The sequence below is a fragment of the Rhinoraja longicauda genome, chromosome 13 (genome assembly GCF_053455715.1).
Source record: "Rhinoraja longicauda isolate Sanriku21f chromosome 13, sRhiLon1.1, whole genome shotgun sequence".
Taxonomy (NCBI): domain Eukaryota; kingdom Metazoa; phylum Chordata; class Chondrichthyes; order Rajiformes; family Arhynchobatidae; genus Rhinoraja; species Rhinoraja longicauda.
The window spans coordinates 602428-625339 of record NC_135965.1 but is presented as its reverse complement, the minus strand read 5'-3'; the positions used below and the strand labels follow the sequence as shown (position 1 = coordinate 625339).

Below are 22912 nucleotides of genomic sequence, written 5' to 3'. Positions count from 1 at the left end.
TGTGTGTGTGTGGGCTGTGTGTGTGTGGGCTGTGTGTGTGTGTGAAGGCTGTGTGTGTGTGTGTGTGGGCGCGCTTGTGTGTGAGCTGTGTGTGTGTGTGTGTGTGTGTGTGTGTCTGTCTGTGTGAGGGCTGTGTGTGTGAGAGGGCTGTGTGGGCTATGTGTGTGTGTGAGTGTGTGGGCTGTGTGAGTGTGTCTAAGGGATGTGTGTGTGTGTGCGCGCATGTGTGTGTGTGTGCGTGTGTGTATGTGTGTGAGTGTGTGCTGTTTGTGTGTGAGGGCTGTGTGTGAGTGGTGTGTGTGTGTGCGTGCGTGTGCGCGCGTGTATGTGTGGGCTGTGTGTATCTGTGTGTGGGCTGTGGTGCTGTGTGAGTGAGCACATGATTTAATTGACATCATGGGCGGATGGAACAGTTCCTGATCTCTCAGATCGGGGTGCACAAACAAAAGCTAGCTGGAAAGTACGGGAAAGGTTAACATGGGAGAAAGGCTGGCAAATAGGTGGATAAAAGTGAGGGTTGCCTTGCTGAAGTCTTGTATTCTTACACTGCAGTCATTGCACTTGTGTACATATCTGTGGTTATGCTGATCTATAGAGGGAGAGTGAGGAAGGGGAATAAAGGGGGAATATGGGACAGGGATGGGAGGTGAGGATACGGGGAAGGAGAAATGTGTGTGCATAGAGGTGGAAGGGGCTGGGAAATGTGTGTGCATAGAGGTGGAAGGGGCTGGGAAATGTGTGTGCATAGAGGTGGAAGGGGCTGGGAAATGTGTGTGCATAGAGGTGGAAGGGGCTGGGAAATGGAGACATTTGATAAAAAGAAAGCTTGATTACAATGTTTATAAATAGAAGCATAAAATACAAAAGGCTGGATTTTCTGCTCTAAATGAATCACAATTATTAGACCACGCTTGAGTGTGGTGTCCAGTTCCTCGTGTGAAGACCAGGACTATAAGAAATTACTCATCTCAATGCTCCAGTGAAAGTCATCTTCATTCATGACGCACAATTGAAAATTGAAAGAAAAAGTTGCAGGAAATAGCAATGGGACAAAGCAGCTTTGCAGGGAAGGGTAAAGAAATTGGTGAAGAAATGCAAACTGGAATATGAGAGTAAACTGGAGAGCCTTGTATAGTCTTGTAAAAAGGAGACTATCGAGGGCAAATGTGGGCCCTTTATAGAGACAGATTTTAACAGGAATTAAATTATTCTCCACATCTGTCTTTACAGGCGTGAACACACAAAACTCACTGGATCTGTTACAGACTCAAGGGTCATTGAGAATAAGCAAGCTTTAGTAAGAATATCAGAAGCAAAAGCATAACTAGGGAAAGAGCAGGCCCCTCAGGGACCAAGAGAGAGGTTTGAGTGGAGCCAGAGACACAGGTGGATATTTCACCAACATTCCTCAGAAGGATGGAGTTGGTGGAGCTGCACACTGATAGCTCAGTGCATCTGTTGATATGGATGCACATTGAGCTGACACAGAGCCGAGGAAATCTGTGGAGAAGCGGGAATGCGTAGGGAGTCAGCATTGTGTATCAGCGGCTCCCACCCCCCACTTCATATAAATGGGGAGGAAGTGGAGAGGGTCTCCACCTTCAAGTTCCTAGGGACCACCATCTCCCAGGACCTCTCCTGGACTGCAAATACCAAGGCGGTAGTGAAAAAGTCACAGCAGAGACTGCACTTCTTAAGATTACTCCGGAAAAACAGACTGAAGGAGAATCTGCTGGTGACCTTCTACCGCTCCACCATTGAGAGCGTACTGGCATACTGCACCACTGTGTGGTATGCTGGCTGCTCGGCTGCAGACCAGAAGGTCATCAGGACAGCAGAGAAAATCATCGGCTGTCCACTACCTTCTCTGAAGAACATCACCAGCTCGCGCTGTCTGAACAGGGCCAGAATCATAATCAAGGACAGCACTCATCCAGGACACAAACTGTTTGCTCTCCTGCCCTCTGGGAGGCGCTACAGGAGCCTAAGGGCCAGGATGTGAGAGGGGAGGTAAATATAGAAGTTAAAGTGTTGTACTTAAATGCGCGTAGTATAAAAAATAAAGTGGATGAGCTTGAGGCTCAGTTAGTCATGGGCAAGTATGATGTTGTAGGGATCACTGAGACATGGCTACAAGAGGACCAGGGCTGGGAACTGAATATTCAGGGGTACACAACGTATAGAAAAGACAGACAGGTGGGCAGGGGGGGTGGGGTTGCTCTGATGGTAAGGAATGATATTCATTCCCTTGCAAGGGGTGACATAGAATCAGGAGATGTTGAATCAGTATGGATAGAAATGAGAAATTGTAAGGGTAAAAAGACCCTAATGGGAGTTATCTATAGGCCCCCAAACAGTAGCCTCGAGTGCAAGTTGAATCAGGAGATAAAATTGGCGTGTTAAAAATGTAATGCTACGGTGGTTATGGGAGATTTCAACATGCAGGTAGACTGGGAAAATCAGGTTGGAAATGGACCCCAGGAAAGAGAGTTTGTAGAGTGCCTTCGAGATGGATTCTTAGAACAGCTTGTACTGGAGCCTACCAGGGAGAAGGCAATTCTGGATTTAGTGTTGTGTAATGATCCTGATCTGATAAGGGGACTAGAGGTAAAAGAGCTATTAGGAGGCAGTGATCACAACATGATAAGTTTTACTCTGCAAATGGAAAGGCAGAAGGGAAAATCGGAAGTGTCAGTATTACAGTATAGCAAAGGGGATTACAGAGGCATGAGGCGGGAGCTGGCCAAAATTGATTGGAAGGAGGCCCTAGCAGTGAAGACGGTAGAACAGCAATGGCAGGTATTCCTGGGAATAATGCAGAGGTTGCAGGATCAATTTATTCCAAAGAGGTGGAAAGACTCTAAGGGGAGTAAGAGACACCTGTGGCTGACAAGGGAAGTCAGGAACAGCATAAAAATTAAGGAGAGGAAGTATAACATAGCAAAGAAGAGTGGGAAGACAGAGGATTGGGACTCTTTTAAAGAGCAACAAAAGTTAACTAAAAAGGCAATACGGGGAGAAAAGATGAGGTACGAGGGTAAACTAGCCAATAATATAAAGGAGGATAGCAAAAGTTTTTTTTGGTACGTGAAGAGGAAAAAAATAGTCAAGGCAAATGTGGGTCCCTTGAAGACAGAAGCAGGGGAATTTATTATGGGGAACAAAGAAATGGCAGACGAGTTAACCCGTTTCTTTGGATCTGTCTTCATTGAGGAAGATACACACAATCTCCCAAATGTTCTAGGGGCCGGAGAACCTAGGGTGATGGAGGAACTGAAGGAAATCCACATTAGGCAGGAAATGGTTTTGGGTAGACTGATGGGACTGAAGGCTGATAAATCCCCAGGGCCTGATGGTCTGCATCCCAGGGTACTTAAGGAGGTGGCTCTAGAAATAGTGGAAGCATTGGAGATCATTTTTCAATGTTCTATAGATTCAGGATCAGTTCCTGTGGATTGGAGGATAGCAAATGTTATCCCACTTTTTAAGAAAGGAGGGAGAGAGAAAACGGGTAATTATAGACCAGTTAGTCTGACATCAGTGGTGGGGAAGATGCTAGAGTCAATTATAAAAAACGAAATTGCTGAGCATTTGGATAGCAGTAACAGGATCATTCCGAGTCAGCATGGATTTACGAAGGGGAAATCATGCTTGACAAATCTACTGGAATTTTTTGAGGATGTAACTAGGAAAATTGACAGGGGAGTCAGTGGATGTGGTGTACCTCGACTTTCAGAAAGCCTTCGACAAGGTCCCACATAGGAGATTAGTGGGCAAAATTAGGGCACATGGTATTGGGGGTAGGGTACTGACATGGATAGAAAATTGGTTGACAGACAGAAAGCAAAGAGTGGGGACAAATGGGTCCCTTTCGGAATGGCAGGACCCCAGCTATTTACGATATACATTAATGACTTAGACGAAGGGATTAAAAGTACAATTAGCAAATTTGCAGATGATACTAAGCTGGGGGGTAATGTGAATTGTGAGGAAGATGCAATAAGGCTGCAGGGTGACTTGGACAGGTTGTGTGAGTGGGCGGATACATGGCAGATGCAGTTTAATGTAGATAAGTGTGAGGTTATTCACTTTGGAAGAAAGAATAGAAAGGCAGATTATTATCTGAATGGTGCCAAGTTAGGAGGAGGGGGAGTTCAACGAGATCTGGGTGTCCTAGTGCATCAGTCAATGAAAGGAAGCATGCAGGTACAGCAGGCAGTGAAGAAAGCCAATGGAATGTTGGCCTTCATAACAAGAGGAGTTGAGTATAGGAGCAAAGAGGTCCTTCTGCAGTTGTACAGGGCCCCGGTGAGACCGCACCTGGAGTATTGTGTGCCGTTTTGGTCTCCAAATTTGAGGAAGGATATTCTTGCTATGGAGGGCGTGCAGCGTAGGTTCACTAGGTTAATTACCGGAATGGCGGGACTGTCGTATGTTGAAAGGTTGGAGCGATTGGGCTTGTATACACTGGAATTTAGAAGGATGAGGGGGGGATCTTATTGAAACATATAAGATAATTAGGGGATTGGACACATTAGAGGCAGGAAACATGTTCCCAATGTTGGGGGAGTCCAGAACAAGGGGCCACAGTTTAAGAATAAGGGGTAGGCCATTTAGAACGGAGATGAGGAAGAACTTTTTCAGTCAGAGTGGTGAAGGTGTGGAATTCTCTGCCTCAGAAGGCAGTGGAGGCCAGTTCGTTGGATGCTTTCAAGAGAGAGCTGGATAGAGCTCTTAAGGATAGCGGAGTGAGGGGGTATGGGGAGAAGGCAGGAACGGGGTACTGATTGAGAGTGATCAGCCATGATCGCATTGAATGGCGGTGCTGGCTCGAAGGGCTGAATGGCCTACTCCTGCACCTATTGTCTATTGTCTATTGACAAATCGACTCAAAAACAGTTTATTTCCCTGGGCCATAAGAACAGTGAATGGAAGCACAAGACTTGTCTACTCTAATTTTCGTCGCACATTTTAAAAAAGGAACTTTTTTTTTAGAATTTTAAGTGTATAACCCATTCATTATTTATTAGGTTTTTAAATTGTTTTTTTTAATTGATACTGGCATTTGTTGTGTTGGTTCGTATGTCTGTGCGATTGTCTTTGAAGGATATGCACTGTCGCACTGTTATCAGCTGTAGCACTTCTAATTTCGTTGTACCTTGTGTACAATGACAATAAAGGCATATTATTATTATTATTATGCCACAGATATCCTGCCTCAAAAAAATGATCAAGTTTTTTCTGAAGGCTATTTGAAAAATTGGAGGCAAGATGTTATTTTATACATGGACTTTAGAAAGGCCTTTGACAAGGTACAGGCACAAAGGATGCAAGATGTTTTGGCAAACTGGCTGGGAGGGGGTTGACGGTGGTGAGGGACGTTTCTCTAACTGGAGGTCTGTATCCAGTGGTGTACGACAGGAATCTGGTGGGAACTTCGTTGTTCATCATAAATCTCAGGCATTCAAATCTGGCAATACAGGGTCAGAGAAGAATCCTGCTATGATGTCGGTGAGGCCGTAAAGAAAGCGAAAAGATACCTGGTGTAAACTGGAAGCTCAGGCAGACATTCGACAGCTGAGGCAGGGTGGCACGCTGTCACTTCCTATAGCTGAAGTTATAGCGAGGCATCTCTCCTGGACAAGCTCAACGACTTCTATGCTTGCTTCGCAAGAGAGAACACACCATATACCTTTTCAGGCCTCCAGTCACGCTGGCCTATTGAGGTGGTTCACGATTGTGGCAGCACCATGGGGTCAGAATCACGGAGGTGTATAGCAGGAACAGGCCCTTCAGCCCACGCGTACTGAGGACTATCCACTGCCGGTGGGATCCCACTGCCTGAGTGTGGGGCAGCTCACTGTAGGTAACGGGGAAACAGGCCTGGTGGCTGCTGGTGTCCATGTCCATGACTGTGGAGTCTACAGTCTCTGCTGTCCCGAGGCAGTGGGTCCACCGAGGCAGCATCTCCACACGTCACACAACACCGACATCACTCTCCTCATCTCCACACATCACACAACACCGACATCACTCTCCTCATCTCCACACGTCATACACCACTCTCCTCATCTCCACACGTCATCCACCACCGACATCACCCTCTCATCTCCACACGTCATACACCACCGACATCACCCTCATCTCCACACGTCATACACCACCGACATCACCCTCATCTCCACACGTCATACACCACAGACATCACCCTCTCATCTCCACACGTCATACACCACAGACATCACCCTCTCATCTCCACACGTCACACACCACCGACATCACTCTCCTCATCTCGGCTCTTCCCTGATCTCAGAAGGAAACGTGCGGACACTGTGGAACGTGTAAGTCTAGGGTTCGTGTTGCAAGTGAGCCTTTATTTAATTATATAATGTACAGTGCGATGATAATATGGAGCTTAATTCACAAGCAGTTGCTGAGGTGACCAGTAACGACACGTTTCAGAGGAACACACAAGGGAGATGAGGAATTTCCTGGTGTGTGGAAAGACTTGTACAATTACAACACTGATGCTCACTCACCCACAGGGCTGAATGGCTGGCATGGTGCTCTACAACTTTACATGATGTTGTACTTTATTCATTCACTGCACATGGTGGGTTGGAAAGGCCACCATTAATCCCTGGCTCTAATTGCTCTGTACTGGAGTGACGTGCTTGGGCTTCACCAGAATCAAGAGCAGGAGGAAGCTGATGAGCCTCTCACACCTGCTTCACCATCGACATGATCACGGATCAACCGGTCTCGATGTCAGCACCACCCTCCCTCCCGGTCTCTCCCCCTACCCTACGCCTCCCTCCCACTTCACATATCTGGCAATCTCCACACTGAATACATTCAATGACTCCAGCTCCACACTTCTCCAGGAGAGGGAACTCCAGCTGTCCAGGAGCATCAGACAGTCCTCCCTCTTCATTTGAAATTCTGCCCCCTAGCTCCAGATGTGCCCATTAGGGGAAACATCTGCCATCAGCCATTCTGTCAATCCCCATCAGAACCTTATGTCCAATAAGATCACCTCACGCTTCTACAATGCATTGAGGCTCTGTAGCTGGACACTATATTCTGCAGTTTATTTTCTTGTTTGCACTGCCCAATGTACTCATGTACAGTATGATCTGCCTAGACAGCACCCAGAACAAAGGTTTTCACTGGATCTCAGTACACAAGACAGTAACACAACCTGCTCAACCTCTCTTCACACATCAACTCCTTTGGTCCAGGCTTCAAGCTTGTGAACCTTCTCTGTACGGTCTCCAACACAGACACACACTTGCTCAGATCACAGATTGAGGTCGTACAATGCTCAGTCAACATACAATGCTCAGCAGGTCAGCATTATTACTCTGCATCTGGAGCCATGATGGGCCAAGGTGGACAAGGGCATCCTAAACACCTACTGGTGCTGGAAACACCGACTGCCACAGTGCACATTTAGTCTACTCAACCTTTGGCAATGGCGGAAAGATTCGTCCAAGTGTCACAAACCCCAACTTTCCTCTCAACCTACAAATCATTTCTCCTCAACATCATCCCTTGCTGTATCTAATTCCACTGCCCATTCCAGACGGTGCTTTACAACATCACTCTGTGTGAGGAACTTCCTCCACATTCCCCGTCATTTGAGAATCACCTGAACTTATAACTTCTGATTGTTCCACCTGCAGAGTCCAGCTGTGATGAATCCTCGATTTCGAGTCTCTGCTCCTGACTGTGAGAATATCAACCTCACTATACCTAGCCCCTGCACATCACTCTCCCATATCCTCCACATAATCCTGTTTGCTCTCTGTTCCTTCTCCACGGTCTTGGCATTCTTCTGGTTTCCAGATGGAGCCCTGCACTTAAGCGGTGGCCTAACCAGTGACTTGATTTTGCATGACTCCCTTGTTTTTGCTTTCAAAGCCCTATGAAAGTGAGCAGCTGTCAGGACCCAGACCCTGTGCAAGTGTCTGGGACAGTGGTCTGGTGTTTCTCCCAGTGCTGCCCACTCTCTGGCACCAGCCATTACTCAGAAGGATTGCTCATGTTATCCTCCAGCCACCGGGCATACTTGGAGATCTTGGTGTACACCCCGTAGACGCGTTTGCTACCACATCTCTCAGGGCCGCCCCAGGATACCAGGCCTTGAGCTACCCAGCTTTGGCTTTCCGACTCAAAGGTAACAAATGCCCCTCCACTGTCTCCCAGGCAGGTGTCTCTGCCACCCTCATAGAAGCCGGCACAGAACATGTTATCAGTCACGTTGTAGCTGTCAGACCGCGACTCGTAGCTGCTGCGGCACTCTGTCTGCAGTGTGACAGGCAGCTTCACATACTGCAGGATGTTGGACAGTGCGGGATGATCACTCCCAGGACCATCGTCCAGAGTCAGGTTAGTGTTGGTGATGCCCCAACCAGCCACCACCCCCAGTGTATTTGGTGCTGGCCCTTCCGTCCCCTGATGAAGACTGGGCAAACACAGAGGCATCACAAAGACACTCATCGAGACCTTTTCCTTCAACTTTACCAAAGCAATGTCATTGTTGTAAGTTCTGGGATCATAGGCTTTGTGGAGAATGATTTTTTCCACCATCCTCTTCACTGCAGTCTCCGTTTGCCGGACATCATGGAGCCCCAGGTAGATGGTGACATATTCGCTGGGCACCAGGGTGATGGAGTTGTCATGTCTCTGAGACCGTAACACGTGTGCTGCGGTCAGCACCCATGCTCCGGACAGCAAGGCCCCACTCCCAAACCACTTGGCCTTCGGCACACGGCTCACGTCCTCCACCACCATCAGCAACTGCCAGGGGAAGACGCCAGGGAGGGCAGTCCGCCCTCCAATGATCCGCTTGCTGAGAGGAGGCAAGGATCGAACTGGCTGCCCACAGACTATCATGGCAAATAAAAACAGGTCAGCAGTCCATTCAATAGCAGTGGCACAAGATGACCAGCAGTAGGCCATGTGCATGTGAGCCAGACACTGCTGTTGGTCATTTAATCTCCATTCCAATATTACAAAACACAAATCCTGAAAAACTTTGCTCTCTCTAAATTTGCCGGTGAACAGATTGAAGTCAGAAGTGAACAGGTTGCAGATGTTAACCAAACTAGCAATGGCATGCATGCACTCTGTAAGTTAGAACTAGGCATAAGCACCAACTATATTGGCCACAGGGCATTCACACTAATTACACTGGACACAAGAATAAAGCTGGGTAGGTATCACACTGGATATGATGCTGGTTATACAACTAGTGGTTGACAATATAAGGTATTAATGTGGTTAAACCAGAACAATGTAACATGCTGGTTCTACATTGCACTGGATGTTAGTTTTGAAAAACAGGCACATAACAGAATGAGTAGGAACGGGTGTTAATTATGACTGATTTTAATTTCCACAGGGAAGTTGAAAGTGGAATTAGGGAACTAGGCTAATCAAGAACATGTAAGAAATGATCTAGACACAGAAATTGTCCAATGACGAGGCAAAGGACAGAGATGAACTGTCACTGCATCCGAAGCAAACTGCAACAGTGGAATGGAAATGGAGGGAGAAATATTTCAGTAAATGGATGAGTAAAAGATCAAATAACATTGATTATAAGACAGGGAAAAGAGAAAGGCACCGAGAAAGGGATGGACGGCAGTGGGTGACTGGAACAGGAACTGAAGAAACAAATTCAGAAGATTGAAAAAAATGCCAGCCCACAACAAAAGGACATGGATACAAAGAAGGACAATGGCGAGGGGGTTGTTGTGGAGAGCATGCACTGCTCAGGAGGTGGGAACAGAGAGGGGGAAGGGTGCGGTGTGGGATGCAAGCATGAGAAAAGCAAGCAGCTGGAAGCACCGGAACAGTTAAACATATTCTGAGATGCAACAGCAATGACGTCACATCACCAGTGATTAAAGTGCATCTGCGTTCACACCAAAACCTCCAGCAGTGAAGAATGCAAAAAATACTTTGCATTCAGGGAGGCTAAGCAAGCACAAGAGGAGCAGAGGGACTCCTGTTATTTCCCAGGTTTCCCAAATATATCACACTGTCGACTTTCACAATTGCTGGAGTTCATTTTATAAGCATTTTCATCAACTTTGTACTAAATTACTTGTATTGCATAATAAAAACAGAAAATGCTGGAAACAGCATGCCAAGCAAAAGCTGCAGAGTGAAACAGAGTTAACTTGTCAGAGGGAGGACCCTTCAATGGAAGCAGGAAAGAGAAAATAGTTTGTTTTTAACAGGAGAGAAGGTGTGAGAAAGGTGGGTGGCAAAGGCAACTTCAGACAGGGTGAAGCTAAGAAGCCCTCATTTCTTTGCCTTTCTGTCCCTTTGTTTAGATTCCCTTTGCCACTACCTGTCCCCATTAACACCATGACCTATAACCTACCCATCAGAAATATCCCCGTTACCCTCTCATCCCTCCCGGCAACCTCATACTAACTTGTTTTCTTTCCCTCCCAGTTTTGACAAATGGTGTTCAATGTGAAACTGATTTTGATTTTGATTTCATTTGGGGCCAGATGGAACTCTTATTACTATCCCAGGGATTGTGTGCACATTAGAAACCAGCACAACAACATACTCCCAATGCTGGCGACACAGGAGACTGCAGACGCTGGAATAAGGAGGGGGAGATAAACCGCTGGAGAACTTCCGCAGGTCAGGCAGCATCTGTGGAGGGAAAAAACATCCTCGCCTATCCAGTCCCTCCTTACAACTCAAATCTTCTAGTCCTGGTAATATCATGAATCTTTTCCGCACCCTTTCCAATTTAGTGACACTAGTGACGAGAACTGCCCCCCAGGTCTTGAACTCTCCCCCCCCAAAACCTGTGGACAGGAAGGAGTCAGATAGTTGCATTACTAACAGCTCTTGAACTGCTGGGCGAGGGAGCTGAAGGAGATGAATGAAGATGCCAGCCTAGCGTGAACTAAACTGGTGGGACATCAGATTCAAGGGAATGTATCAGCACCCCCCACCCAATCCCAGGTTCTGCTCTCAATTAGTCAATCCACTGTTGTGTTCATAAAATTAGTATCAAATACACAAAGCAGAAACTCACTTGGCCCACTGCACCTGTGCTGCACTTATACTCAACTCAGGCTTCATTACATTCTGACTGCCTCTCCTCAGTCTTCCAACATCTCCTCTTATTCCCTTTCCTCTCATAGACTCATCGCTGTTTCCAGAAATGATCTGCTGTAACTGCCTCACCGCCGCTGTGTAATGAGTTCAATGCTCATTGCTTGGCGAGCAGGAAACTATTCTTTTTATCCTATTGCCTTCATTAATCACAGTATTTTATCTATGGGCTCCATAAGCAGAACCTCCCGTAAGTGGAAACAAGATCTAACCTATCCAACTCCTTCATCATTTTAAAAACCTTGGTCCAGCACACTGATACATCACGTTTTACAGAAAATGGAGGCTGGCCGTTCTTGCTATTGAGGGCGTGCAGCGTAGGTTTACTAGGTTAATTCCCGGAATGGCTGGACTGTCATATGTTAAAAGACTGGAGCGACTAGGCTTGTATACACTGGAATTTAGAAGGATGAGAGGAGATCTTATCGAAACGTATAAGATTATTAAGGGGTTGGACACGTTAGAGGCAGGACACATGTTCCCAATGTTGGGACCAGGGGCCACAGTTTAAGAATAAGGGGTAGGCCATTTAGAACTGAAATGAGGAAAAACTTTTTCAGTCAGAGAGTTGTGAATCTGTGGAATTCTCTGCCTCAGAAGGCAGTGGAGGCCAATTCTCTGAATGCATTCAAGAGAGAGCTAGATAGAGCTCTTAAGGATAGCGGAGTCAGGGGGTATGGGGAGAAGGCAAGAATGGGGTACTGATTGAGAATGATCAGCCATGATCACATTGAATGGCGGTGCTGGCTCGAAGGGCCGAATGGCCTCCTCCTGCACCTATTGTCTATTGTTCTGCCCTGCTCACTGTAATCACACAACACAGACACATTCCCTGTGTACAAAAAAGGCCAAAGACAAAGTTCTGGAGAAACTCAGTGGGTCAGGCACATCTGTGGAGAGAATGGACAGACAACGTTTCAGGTCAGAATGTTTCTTTAGACTCCTGACCTGCTGAGTTCCTCCAGCACTTAGTGTTTTGCTCAAATTTCCAGCATCTGCAGTTTCTTGTGTCTCCATTCCAGGTAACTGTTTTCACATTTCTCCTCTTCCATTTCCTTCCATTATGTACAGAGGAAAAATATGCTGTGTTGCTCGTATGGTGCTCCAGGATTTTGTAAAAATATATAACGTAATGTACAATATTATTCCAACCCCTGAAAATAAACTGCAGTGGATTGTGTTAAGCTGAAATCTCTTTCATTGGTTTGTTACATTTTCTAAAAAGCTTTTCTTTAGTTGTTTAAAAGCTGCACTGACCTGGTGTCCACACAGAATGGAACTTATGGAGATTTCTGATCAAAGATGGCGAGTTTTATTCATGTAATTCTTGGATTTAGCCATGGCCTTCCCTGCCCTCACCTTGGCCCACTGGCTCCCACTGGCTCCGACCCCTCTGGCCCCACACTACCCTCTTCCTTCAATTTCATCCCAGTGAGGGAGCCTCAGCTTCATAGAATCACATAATCGACAGCACAGGACCAGGAGCCTGCAGCCCACCCCATCCACACCACCATGATGCTCAACCACTCTATTCCCGTTTGACTCCTCCAGAAGATATCACAAGGATCTAAAAACCTGAAGCTTCCCCCCTGCACCTGCTCTTTAACCACACATTTATCCCTCCCAGATTTCAATATTTAACAGCACATGGCATGGCACGTAATTCTGAGATTACCACCCTCAAGATCCTCCTCCCTTTCGTACTTTGTACCCAACTCTTTAATCCCTCTGCAGACCCTCACCTCTCCTCTTACCCATATCATTAGCACCAGGATGGAGTGTGATCTCTGGCTACAGTCCCTACCTGCTTGCCATTCAGTATTTCTCTACTTCCTCAGAGACACCCTTGACCCTGACACCATCCTGGAGTGTTGCTCTTCACCAATGAAACGCCGATCTGTGCCCCGCCACAGTGGAGCCCACTATCACCACCACTCGAATACACTCTGATCAGCCAGCAGGAATCATCTTGTGCCTAACTCTTGCTTGATAAGGACACACTAGAATTGTCCTGCTCAGTGTCCTGTGCCTTACTGTATAAGTCTAAGCCTCCGAGACACATTTGCAGACATTCTGACTGCAGAGTATCACATGTTCCGATCACTTTACAAACAGAGCTGCCAGCTGTATAATTCAGGCCCTGAATCTCCATCCGCAAAATACTGACCAGGCCCACAATACGATAGATTCTGCACATTGTTTGCTTACTGTTAGCCTGACCCAGGACAGCTCAGAGCACAAGCTAGAGCAGCAAGCGTAAGGAAGGCCAACCTTGCCAAGGCAGCCTTACCTGGGTGGCAGCTCGGGAGATCTGTGCCCAGTTCATCATTCACCCAGAAGTTGTTTTCCATACACGTGTACGTAGCTGGAGAAAAACATTGCATTCAAATTAGCATGATCTAGAAAATGATACAGAAACAGGACACAGAGTAATTCCATTTGGATTTAAAACACAGCACTGCACACATGAAACGCAACCCAACAATGCTGCAGTAATGGCCACTCTGTCGAAGACAGGAGTAAGCTGTTGAGAGCTTCACAAGTTTTGGTGAGTGTGAGGGACTTTGGGAATGTCACCCTCAGCTTCCCTGACTCGGGATCACCCCCGCCTGCTTGCCTGCTGCAGTCTGCCACATCTCGCAGTCCACAAATTTCCAACCAAGGTGGCAATTCAGCTGCCCGAATCTGTGCTGGCTCTGAGACATCCCATCTCCATTGATTTCCCCATCGCTCTCACAGACCCATTAGTGTGCTCCTCGTTACCATCCTTAGTCAGAGCCTAATTAGGAGTCGTTTATAGCAGCCAATTGACTGACCGACCAACCTGCCTACCTTTGGGACAAGGTAGGAAACCAGAGCAATTCAAATTGGATATGGAGCCATGTTCAAACCCCACACCTGCAACACCTGGACCCCTACAACACCTGGACCCCTGCAGCACCTGGACCACTGCAGCACCTGGACCCCTGCAGCACCTGGACCCCTGCAACACCTGGACACCTGCAACACCTGGACACCTGCAACACCTGGACACCTGCAACACCTGCAACACCTGCAACACCTGGACACCTGCAGCACCTGGACCCCTGCAGCACCTGGACCCCTGCAGCACCTGGACCCCTGCAGCACCTGGACACCTGCAGCACCTGGACCCCTGCAGCACCTGGACCCCTGCAGCACCTGGACCCCTGCAGCACCTGGACCCCTGCAGCACCTGGACCCCTGCAGCACCTGGACCCCTGCAGCACCTGGACCCCTGCAGCACCTGGACCCCTGCAGCACCTGGACCCCTGCAGCACCTGGACCCCTGCAGCACCTGGACCCCTGCAGCACCTGGACCCCTGCAGCACCTTGACCCCTGCAGCACCTGGACCCCTGCAGCACCTGGACCCCTGCAGCACCTGGACCCCTGCAGCACCTGGACCCCTGCAGCACCTGGACCCCTGCAGCACCTGGACCCCTGCAGCACCTGGACCCCTGCAGCACCTGGACCCCTGCAGCACCTGGACCCCTGCAGCACCTGGACCCCTGCAGCACCTGGACCCCTGCAGCACCTTGACCCCTGCAACACCTGGACCCCTGCAACACCTGGACCCCTGCAACACCTGGACCCCTGCAACACCTGGACCCCTGCAACACCTGGACCCCTGCAACACCTGGACCCCTGCAACACCTGGACCCCTGCAACACCTGGACCCCTGCAACACCTGGACCCCTGCAACACCTGGACCCCTGGACCCCTGCAACACCTGGACCCCTGCAACACCTGGACCCCTGCAACACCTGGACCCCTGCAACACCTGGACCCCTGCAACACCTGGACCCCTGCAACACCTGGACCCCTGCAACACCTGGACCCCTGCAACACCTGGACCCCTGCAACACCTGGACACCTGCAACACCTGGACACCTGCAACACCTGGACACCTGCAACACCTGGACACCTGCAACACCTGGACACCTGCAACACCTGGACACATGCAACACCTGGAACACCTGCAACACCTGGAGTCAGGACCATCGCAATCCACTGGTGAGGGAAGCAGCAGCAGTAACTGCAGAACCACTGCTCCAGCCATTGCTGTTGATGGTTTTCCCGGGCTCTGTCCTCCAGAACAAGATACTTCATCTACTTTTCTTTGCATTTCAAAGTGTTGTACACGTTTACTAGGTCCCCTCAACCTCCCCCCTTCAACAACCCACCCTGCCATTCCAGTCTCTTCTCATATCTGAACTAGTCCATCGCAGGTAATATTCTGGGTAACTCCTCTCCTTCCAGCATAGATCAAACCTTTACGTAACTTTGACAGACTGGGGAAGGCTGAACAACAAGTATAGTTGAAGTAAATGGTGTGGGGCAATTTTGAAGTGTGCATTTATTCAATTGCCTAATGTAATCTTACTGTCTCTCGCTGTGCACACCCTTTATTGCCTTATCAATCTAACCCCACACTCCCATCTCAGACAGCTGGCTTCTCCCCTGCAGTAGCCTCTGGTCCACATTGAATAATTTCATCTACTCACTGTTCAGGTACGGATCCATCCGATAAAATAAGGCGTTACACGAATAGTTGATCCGACTCCCAAACAAGGTGAGGTTGTCATTTGAACGGAAAGTGATGAATCCATCCTCCAGAGGCAGTGGAGTCCCGCAGTCAATGACTGGAATGAAGAAGCCGCATTAAACACATGGGGTCGGTCTTGAGTAACGAAGCCCCTTCCCTGTCACCTGAAGTTTATATCTCTGCACTCTCCGCCTCTCCTCCCTACAGCACAGCACAGGACCAGGCCTCTGGCTGATGCCTAGACCATGTTTTCCACTGAGATGCACAAGATCCTGATTTATAAGAAGTTCATTCTTGCTGCAACTCCATATCCAAAAGCAGCAGCTCAGGAAAACGCATCGCACCCCCTTCCCAAAGGCCATGGGATGGGCAATTAATGCTGTCCTTATGGGTGGGCCCGGATCCTGAAACATGAGTGAGTTAAAACCAATCCCCTCATGCTAATCCTGCCCTTCACTCAATCTTTCCACATCACTTTGCCGACTCTATGCCCTGCTGGTGTTTTTCTTTTCCACCTGTCCGTGCACAATAAGGGCAGCTCTTTATTGCCACCTCTCACGAGTGCTCAAAATCATCGCGCACTCCACACGTCATCGCCTGAATAGTGGCTTATCTTCTGAACACAAACCTCTCTGTTAATAAACACCAGCATCTGCATCTTCGTTCACACACATTCATTATGGCACAGTTGGAGTCCTTTCAGCCATTGGGTTCATGCCAGGACACAATTAAAAATGTTCCCATCTGTTTGTGTGTGGTTAAATTCATGCAAGTTCCACAGAAGTCATTCACATTTATCCTGACCCTGCCGTGAACTTCTGTTTAACGAGCAGAAACAAACGGCCGGCCTCCCTCCCTCCCTCCCTGCCTCCCTCCCTCCCTCCCTCCCTCCCTCCCACCGACCATGAAATCACTGGCACAATCCACTCTATTCTCATGAATACACACCCACGCATTGTCCTCCCCACCCTCCTCCTCCCTGAAGTTAAACATATTGCAGTTCTAACTTTTCTCTCTTTGGATTAAAGTCATCAACCTGAAAAGTTGCCTCTGTTTCTCACCTCAGTTAAAACTGAGATGGGAAGAAACGTTTTCACCCAGAGAGTTGTGAAATTGTGGAATTCTCTGCCACAGAGGGCAGTGGAGGCCAATTCACTGGATGAATTTAAAAGAGAGTTAGATAGAGCTCTAGGGGCTAATGGAATCAAGGGATATGGGGAGAAGGCAGGCACGGGTTACTGATTGTGGGTGATCAGCCATGATCACAATGAATGGCAGTGCTGGCTCGAAGGGCCAAATGGCCTCCTCCTGCACCTATTTTCTATGTTTCTATGTTTCTCTCTCCACAGATACTGCCAGAGTGTTTCTCTCTCCACAGATACTGCCATAGTGTTTCCGGCACGTGGTTTGCTATTTGAAAGGATGGTTATTATCACTATGTATTAGGAAGCAGAGTGTAGGATGTTTAGAGTAACATCCCACACTCACCACTCACCTTTACAGGTAGGAACTCCACTGCTCCATGTCCCTGATTTCAGGCATTCAATCTGGTAGGCTTCCACCTCATCCCCACCCTGAAACAAAAGTCAGGCTGGCATCAAAGCAAAGGTGGCAGAGGCAAGCTCTCTGTGAGGCCAGTCACTGAAGTGTTGTCGGGAGCGGTGTGTGGTCCTGGTCAGTTGCAGGTACATAAGGTGGTCAAATAGGCTTTTGGCACTTTGGCCTTCATCAGTCAGAGTATTGAGTATAGAAGTTGGGAGGTCATGTTGCAGTTGTATAAGCCGTTGGTGGGACCGCATTTATAATATTGTGTTCACCATGTTATAGGAATCATATTGTCAAGTTTGAAAGGGATCAGAAAAGATTTACAAGAATGTTGCCAGGACTAGAGGTTGTGAACTATAGGGAGAGGTTGAGAAGGCTGGGTCTTTGTTCCATGGAGCATAGGAGGATGAGGGGAGATCTTATAGAGGTATACAAAATCATGAGAGGTATAGATCGGGTAGATGCACAGTCTTTTGCCCAGAGGAGGGGAATCGAGGACCAGGGGACAAGTTCAAGGTGAAAAGATTGAATTGGAATCTGAGGGGTAACTTTTTCACACAAAAGGTGGTGAGTGTGTGGAACAAGCTGCCAGAGGTGGTAGTTGAGGCTGGGACTATCCCATTGTTTAAGAAACAGTTAGACAGGTCCATGGATAGGACAGATTTGGAGGGGTATGGACCAAGTGCAGGCAAGTGAGACTAGTGTAGCTGGGACATGTTGGCCAGTGTGGGCGAGTTGGGCTGAAGGGCCTGTTTCCACACTGTATCACTCTGAGACGCTATGGAGGCTGAGAATCTATGGAAACCAATGACTGAGTAACCTGCTGAATCACAACCGGTCTGCTGAAGGAACTTAGTGGGTCAATCAGTATCTGTTGGGGTGGGGGGGGGGGGGGGAGAGAAAATTTCAAATGTTTCAAGTTGAAACATTCGAAAATTATACAAAAAACTTTAAAATTATATAAAAAGATTTGCATACTTGCAGCATCATAAGTTCATAAATTCATAAGTGATAGGAACAGAATTAGGCCATTCGGCCCATCAGGTCTACTCCACCGTTCAATCATGGCTGATCGATCTCTCAATCCTGGCCATTCTCCTGCCTTCTCCCCTATACCCCGTACTAATCAAGAATCTATCTATGTCTGTCTTAGAAACATCCATTGGCTTGGCCTCCACAGCCTTCTGTGGTAATGGATTCCATAGATTCACCACCCTCTGACTAAATAAATTCCTCCTCCTCGCAAGAGAGAATTAGTTTTAGCTCTTAGGGCTAGGGGGATCAAGGGATACGGGGAAAAGGCCGGAATGGGTTATTGATTTTGGATGATCAGCCATGATCATATTGAATGGCGGTGCTAGCTCTTGGGGCTGAATGGCCTACTCCTGCACCTATTGTCTGTTTCTATGAAACTCTGCATCAGGGTTGATGGTGCTCCACAGATGCTGCCCGACCCACTGAGTTTCTCCAGTGGTTTGTTTTATGATCCAAATTCCAGCATCTGCAGTCTCTGGTGCCTCCATATACAGGAAACAACGTTTCTGAAACAGCTAACCTGCTAATTATCATTCTGCTAACAGTGGGAGCTTGATTGCATGCTAGCCATCACATTTCCTGTGTGCTAACAGCAACTAAACTTCAAAAGTACTTCAGTGGTTGTAAAATGTTCTGAAAAATATCCCTGCATTTCCAAGGCTGGAGAAATGGTGTCCCTGATTATTTTCCAGTAACGCCCGACCACTGATGTTACATTCACAGTCTGGGATTGTCTGGTTTATCCCTGCCTCCCTTCCTGAACAATGGTACCAGATTCATTGTCCTCCAGCCACTTGTGGCCAGTAGTAATTTAAAACTCTTTGCAAGAGCCTCCAATTTTCAGTTCTCTATGCTATTATTCAGTACCCACATTCTTTGACATCCAGTCTTCCTTGGACTTGGACTTTTCACCCTTGTGGGAACACATTGGCCCAGAACGCTCATTCTTTTACTCTTGAAAATCTCCCATTGGAAGGATGTGGGCCTACCTACAAGTAGCTTCTCCATGCTCTACCCCTGAATACCCCTTTTATGGTCTTCAAGGATTGGGAAGCTTTTAAAGAACAACAGAAGGAAACTAAAAGGGCAAAACGGGGAGAAAAGATGAAATACGAAGGTAAGCTAGCTGATAATATAAAAGAGGATAGCAAGAGTTTCTTCAGTTATATAAAGAGTAAAAAAGAGGCAAGAGTGGACGTTGGACCGCTGGAAAATAATGTAGGCAAAGTGATAATGGGGAATAAAGAAATGGCTGAAGAGTTGAATTACTTTTTTGCATCAGTCTTCACAGTGGAAGACACCAGCAATTGGCCTGAAATTCCAGAGAGTCAGGGGGTGGAAGTTAGCGGAGTGGCTATTACTGGGGAGAAGGTGCTTGGGAAGCTGAAAGGTCTGAAGGTCCACCTGGACCGGATGGACTGCACCCTAGGGTTCTGAAAGAGGTGGCTTTAAAGATTGTGGAGGCATTAATAGTGATATTTCAAGAATCACTAGTCAGGAGCGTTCCAGACGATTGGAAAATTGCCAATATTACCCTGCTGCACAAGAAGGGAGCAAAGCAGAATAGTGCAAACTATAAACCGGTTAGTCTGACTTCAGTGGCTGGTAAAATTTTAGAATCCATTTTCAAGGATGAGGTTATGGAGTACTTAGAAGTTCATGGTTGGCAGACAGGAAGCAAAGAGTAGGAATTAACGGGTCCTTTTCAGAATGGCAGGCATTGACTGGTGGGGTGCCGCAAGGCTCAGTGCTGGGACCCCGGTTATTTTCAATATATATATTAACGATTTAGACAAAGGAATTAAATGTAACATCTCCAAGTTTGCGGATGACACAAAGCTGGGTGGCACTGTGAGCTGCGAGGAGGATGTTATGGTGACTTGGATAGGTTGGGTGAATGGGCAGATGCAGTGTAATGTGGATAAATGTGAGGTTATCCACTTTGGTGGAAAGAACAAGGCGGCAGATTATTATCTCAATGGTGTCAAGTTAGGAAAAGGGGAGGTGCAACAAGACCTGGGTGTCCTTGTACATCAGTCACTGAAAGTAAGCATGCAGATACAGCAGGCAGTGAAGAAAGCAAATGGCATGTTGGACTTCATAGGGAAAGGATTTGAGTACAGGAGCAAGGAGGTCCTACTGCAGTTGTACAGGACCCTGGTGAGACCACACCTGGAGTACTGTGTGCAGTTTTGGTTTCCTAATTTGAGGAAGAACATTCTTGACATTGAGGGAGTGCAACATAGATTCACCAGGTTAATTCCCGGGATGACAGGACTGACGGATGATGAAAGAATGGATCGACTGGGTTTATATTCACTGGAATTTAGAAGGATGAGAGGGGATCTTATAGAAACATATAAAATTTTCAAGGGATGGGGCAGGCTAGGTGCAGGAAAAATGTTCCCGATGTTGGGGAAGTCCAGAACCAGGGGCCACAGTTTATGAATAAGGGGCGAGATGAGGAAAGACCTTTTCACCCAGGAAGTTGTGAATCTGTGGAATTCTCTGCCACAGAAGGCAATAGAGGCCAATTCACTGGATATATTCAAGAGTTAGATTTAGCTCTGAGGGCTAACGGAATCAAGACATATGGGGAGAAAACAGGAACGGGGTACTGATTTTGGATGATCAGCCATGATCATATTGAATGGCAGTGCTGGTTCAAAGGGCCAAATGGTCTACTCCTGCACCTATTTTCTATGTTTCTATGATAAAATAGGCCGGTCAGCATGGTTTTGTGAAGTAGAGATCCTGCCTGATGAATGTGCTGGAATTCTTTGAAGAAGGAAATAGTAGGACAGACAAAGGAGAGTCAGTGGATGTTGTTTACCTAGACTTTCAGAAAGCCTTTGATAAAGTGCCACATGTGAGGCTGCTAAGGAAGATGAGAGCACACGGTAGCATGGACAGCAGGCTGGCTGGTTGGCAGAAGGCAAAGAGTGGCAACAAAGGAGGCTTTTTCTGCTTGGCCGCCAGTGACTAGTGGAGTTCCGCAGGGGTCGGTGCTGGGGCCACTACTCTTCACGTTGTATATTAATGATTTGGACCAGGTGATTGAAGGCTTTGTGGCCATGTTTGTGGATGATACGCAAATAGGTGGAGGGGCAGGTAGTGCAGAGAAAGCAAGGACTCTGCAGAAAGACCTAGACAGGTTGGGAGAGTGGGCAGAGAAATGGCAGATGGAATATAGTGTAGCAAAGTGTGGAGTCATGCATTTTGGTAGGAATAAAGGCATAGACTATTTTCGAAATGGGAAGAGAATACAGAAATCGGAGGTGCAAAGGGACTTGGGAATGCTGGTGCAGGATTCTCAAAAGGTTCATCTGGAAGTCGAATCGGTAGTAAAGAAGGTAAATACAATGCTAGCATTGTGTGTAGGAAAGAACTGCAGATGCCGGTCTAAGTCGAAGTTTAAGACACAAATGCTGGAGTAACAGGCAGCATCTCTGGACTGAAGGAATGGGTGACGTTTCGGGTCGAGACCCTTCTTCAGACTGATGTCAGGGGAAGTGGGTGGGACAAAGATAGAATGTAGTCGGAGACAGTAAGACTGGTGGGAGAACTGGGAAGGGGGATGGGATGGGGAAAGCAAGGGCTATTTGAAGTTAGAGAAGTCAATGTTCATACTGCTGGGGTATAAGCTACCCAAGTGAAATACGAGGTGCTGTTACTCCAATTTGTGCTCACTCTGACAGTGGAGGTGGCCCTGGTCAGAAAGGTCAGATTGGGAATGGGAGGGGGAGTTGAAGTGCTGAGCAACCTGGAGATCAGGAAGTTTAAGGCAGACTGAGTGGAGGTGTTCAGGGAAACGATCGCCGAGCCTGCACTTGGTCTCACCGATATACAGGAGTTGACACCTGGAACAGCGGATACAGCAGATGTGGTTGGAGGAGGAAACTCTGCCTCACCTGAAAGGACTGTCGGGGTCCTTGGATGGAGTCGAAGGTGGAGGTAAAGGGGCAGGTGTTGCATCTCCTGTGGTTGCAGGGGAAAATACCTGGGGAGGGGGTGGTTTGGGTGGGAAGGGATGAGTTGACCAGGGAGTTGTGGAGGGAATGGTCTCTGCTGAAAGGGGGGAGATGGGAAGATGTGGCCGGTAATGGGATCCCGTTGGAGGTGGCGAAAACGTTGGAGAATTATATGCTGTATGTGATGGCTGATGGGGTGGAAGGTGAGGGCAAGAGGGACGAATGGGGGGCAAGAGCGGAGCCGCGGATATCGAGGAGACCCTAGTGAGAGCCTCATCTATAATGGAGGGGGGGGACCTCCGTTCCCTAAAGAATGAGGACATCTCTGATGACCTGGTATGGAAAACCTCATCCTGGGCGCAGATGCGGCATAGACTGAAGAATTGGGACCATTTCCATTGGACCATCTCCCTACCATTTCTAGATCTCACCGTCTCCATCACAGGAGACAGACTATCGACTGATATCTATTACAAACCCACTGACTCCCATAGCTATCTAGACTACACTTCTTCCCACCCTGCTTCCTGTAAAGACTCCATCCCCTACTCTCAATTCCTCCGTCTAAACAGCATCTGCACCCAGGATGAGGTTGCCCAACCCAGGTCATCGGAGATGTTCTCATTCCTTAGGGAACGGGGTTCC

The 22912-nt window shown here is 47.7% G+C and overlaps 1 protein-coding gene across 6 annotated transcripts in view; it reads right to left on the bottom strand.

The window, feature by feature from the left end:
- Positions 1–6790: 6790 nt before the first annotated feature.
- masp1 (MBL associated serine protease 1) overlaps positions 6791–22912 on the bottom strand; it is a 55393-nt gene continuing 39271 nt past the window's right edge. For 4 of the 6 annotated variants that reach the window (XM_078410162.1, XM_078410164.1, XM_078410166.1 and 1 more), the window contains exons 8-11: positions 17212–17290; positions 15676–15813; positions 13442–13516; positions 6791–8891 (exon numbers count right to left, since the gene is read on the bottom strand). In XM_078410162.1, the coding sequence (XP_078266288.1) occupies positions 8026–8891; positions 13442–13516; positions 15676–15813; positions 17212–17290 (1158 nt within the window). In that variant the 3' untranslated portion in view covers positions 6791–8025. The remainder of the gene's footprint in view (positions 8892–13441; positions 13517–15675; positions 15814–17211; positions 17291–22912) is intronic. The other 2 variants (XM_078410165.1, XR_013547989.1) reach the window with 2 other exon arrangements.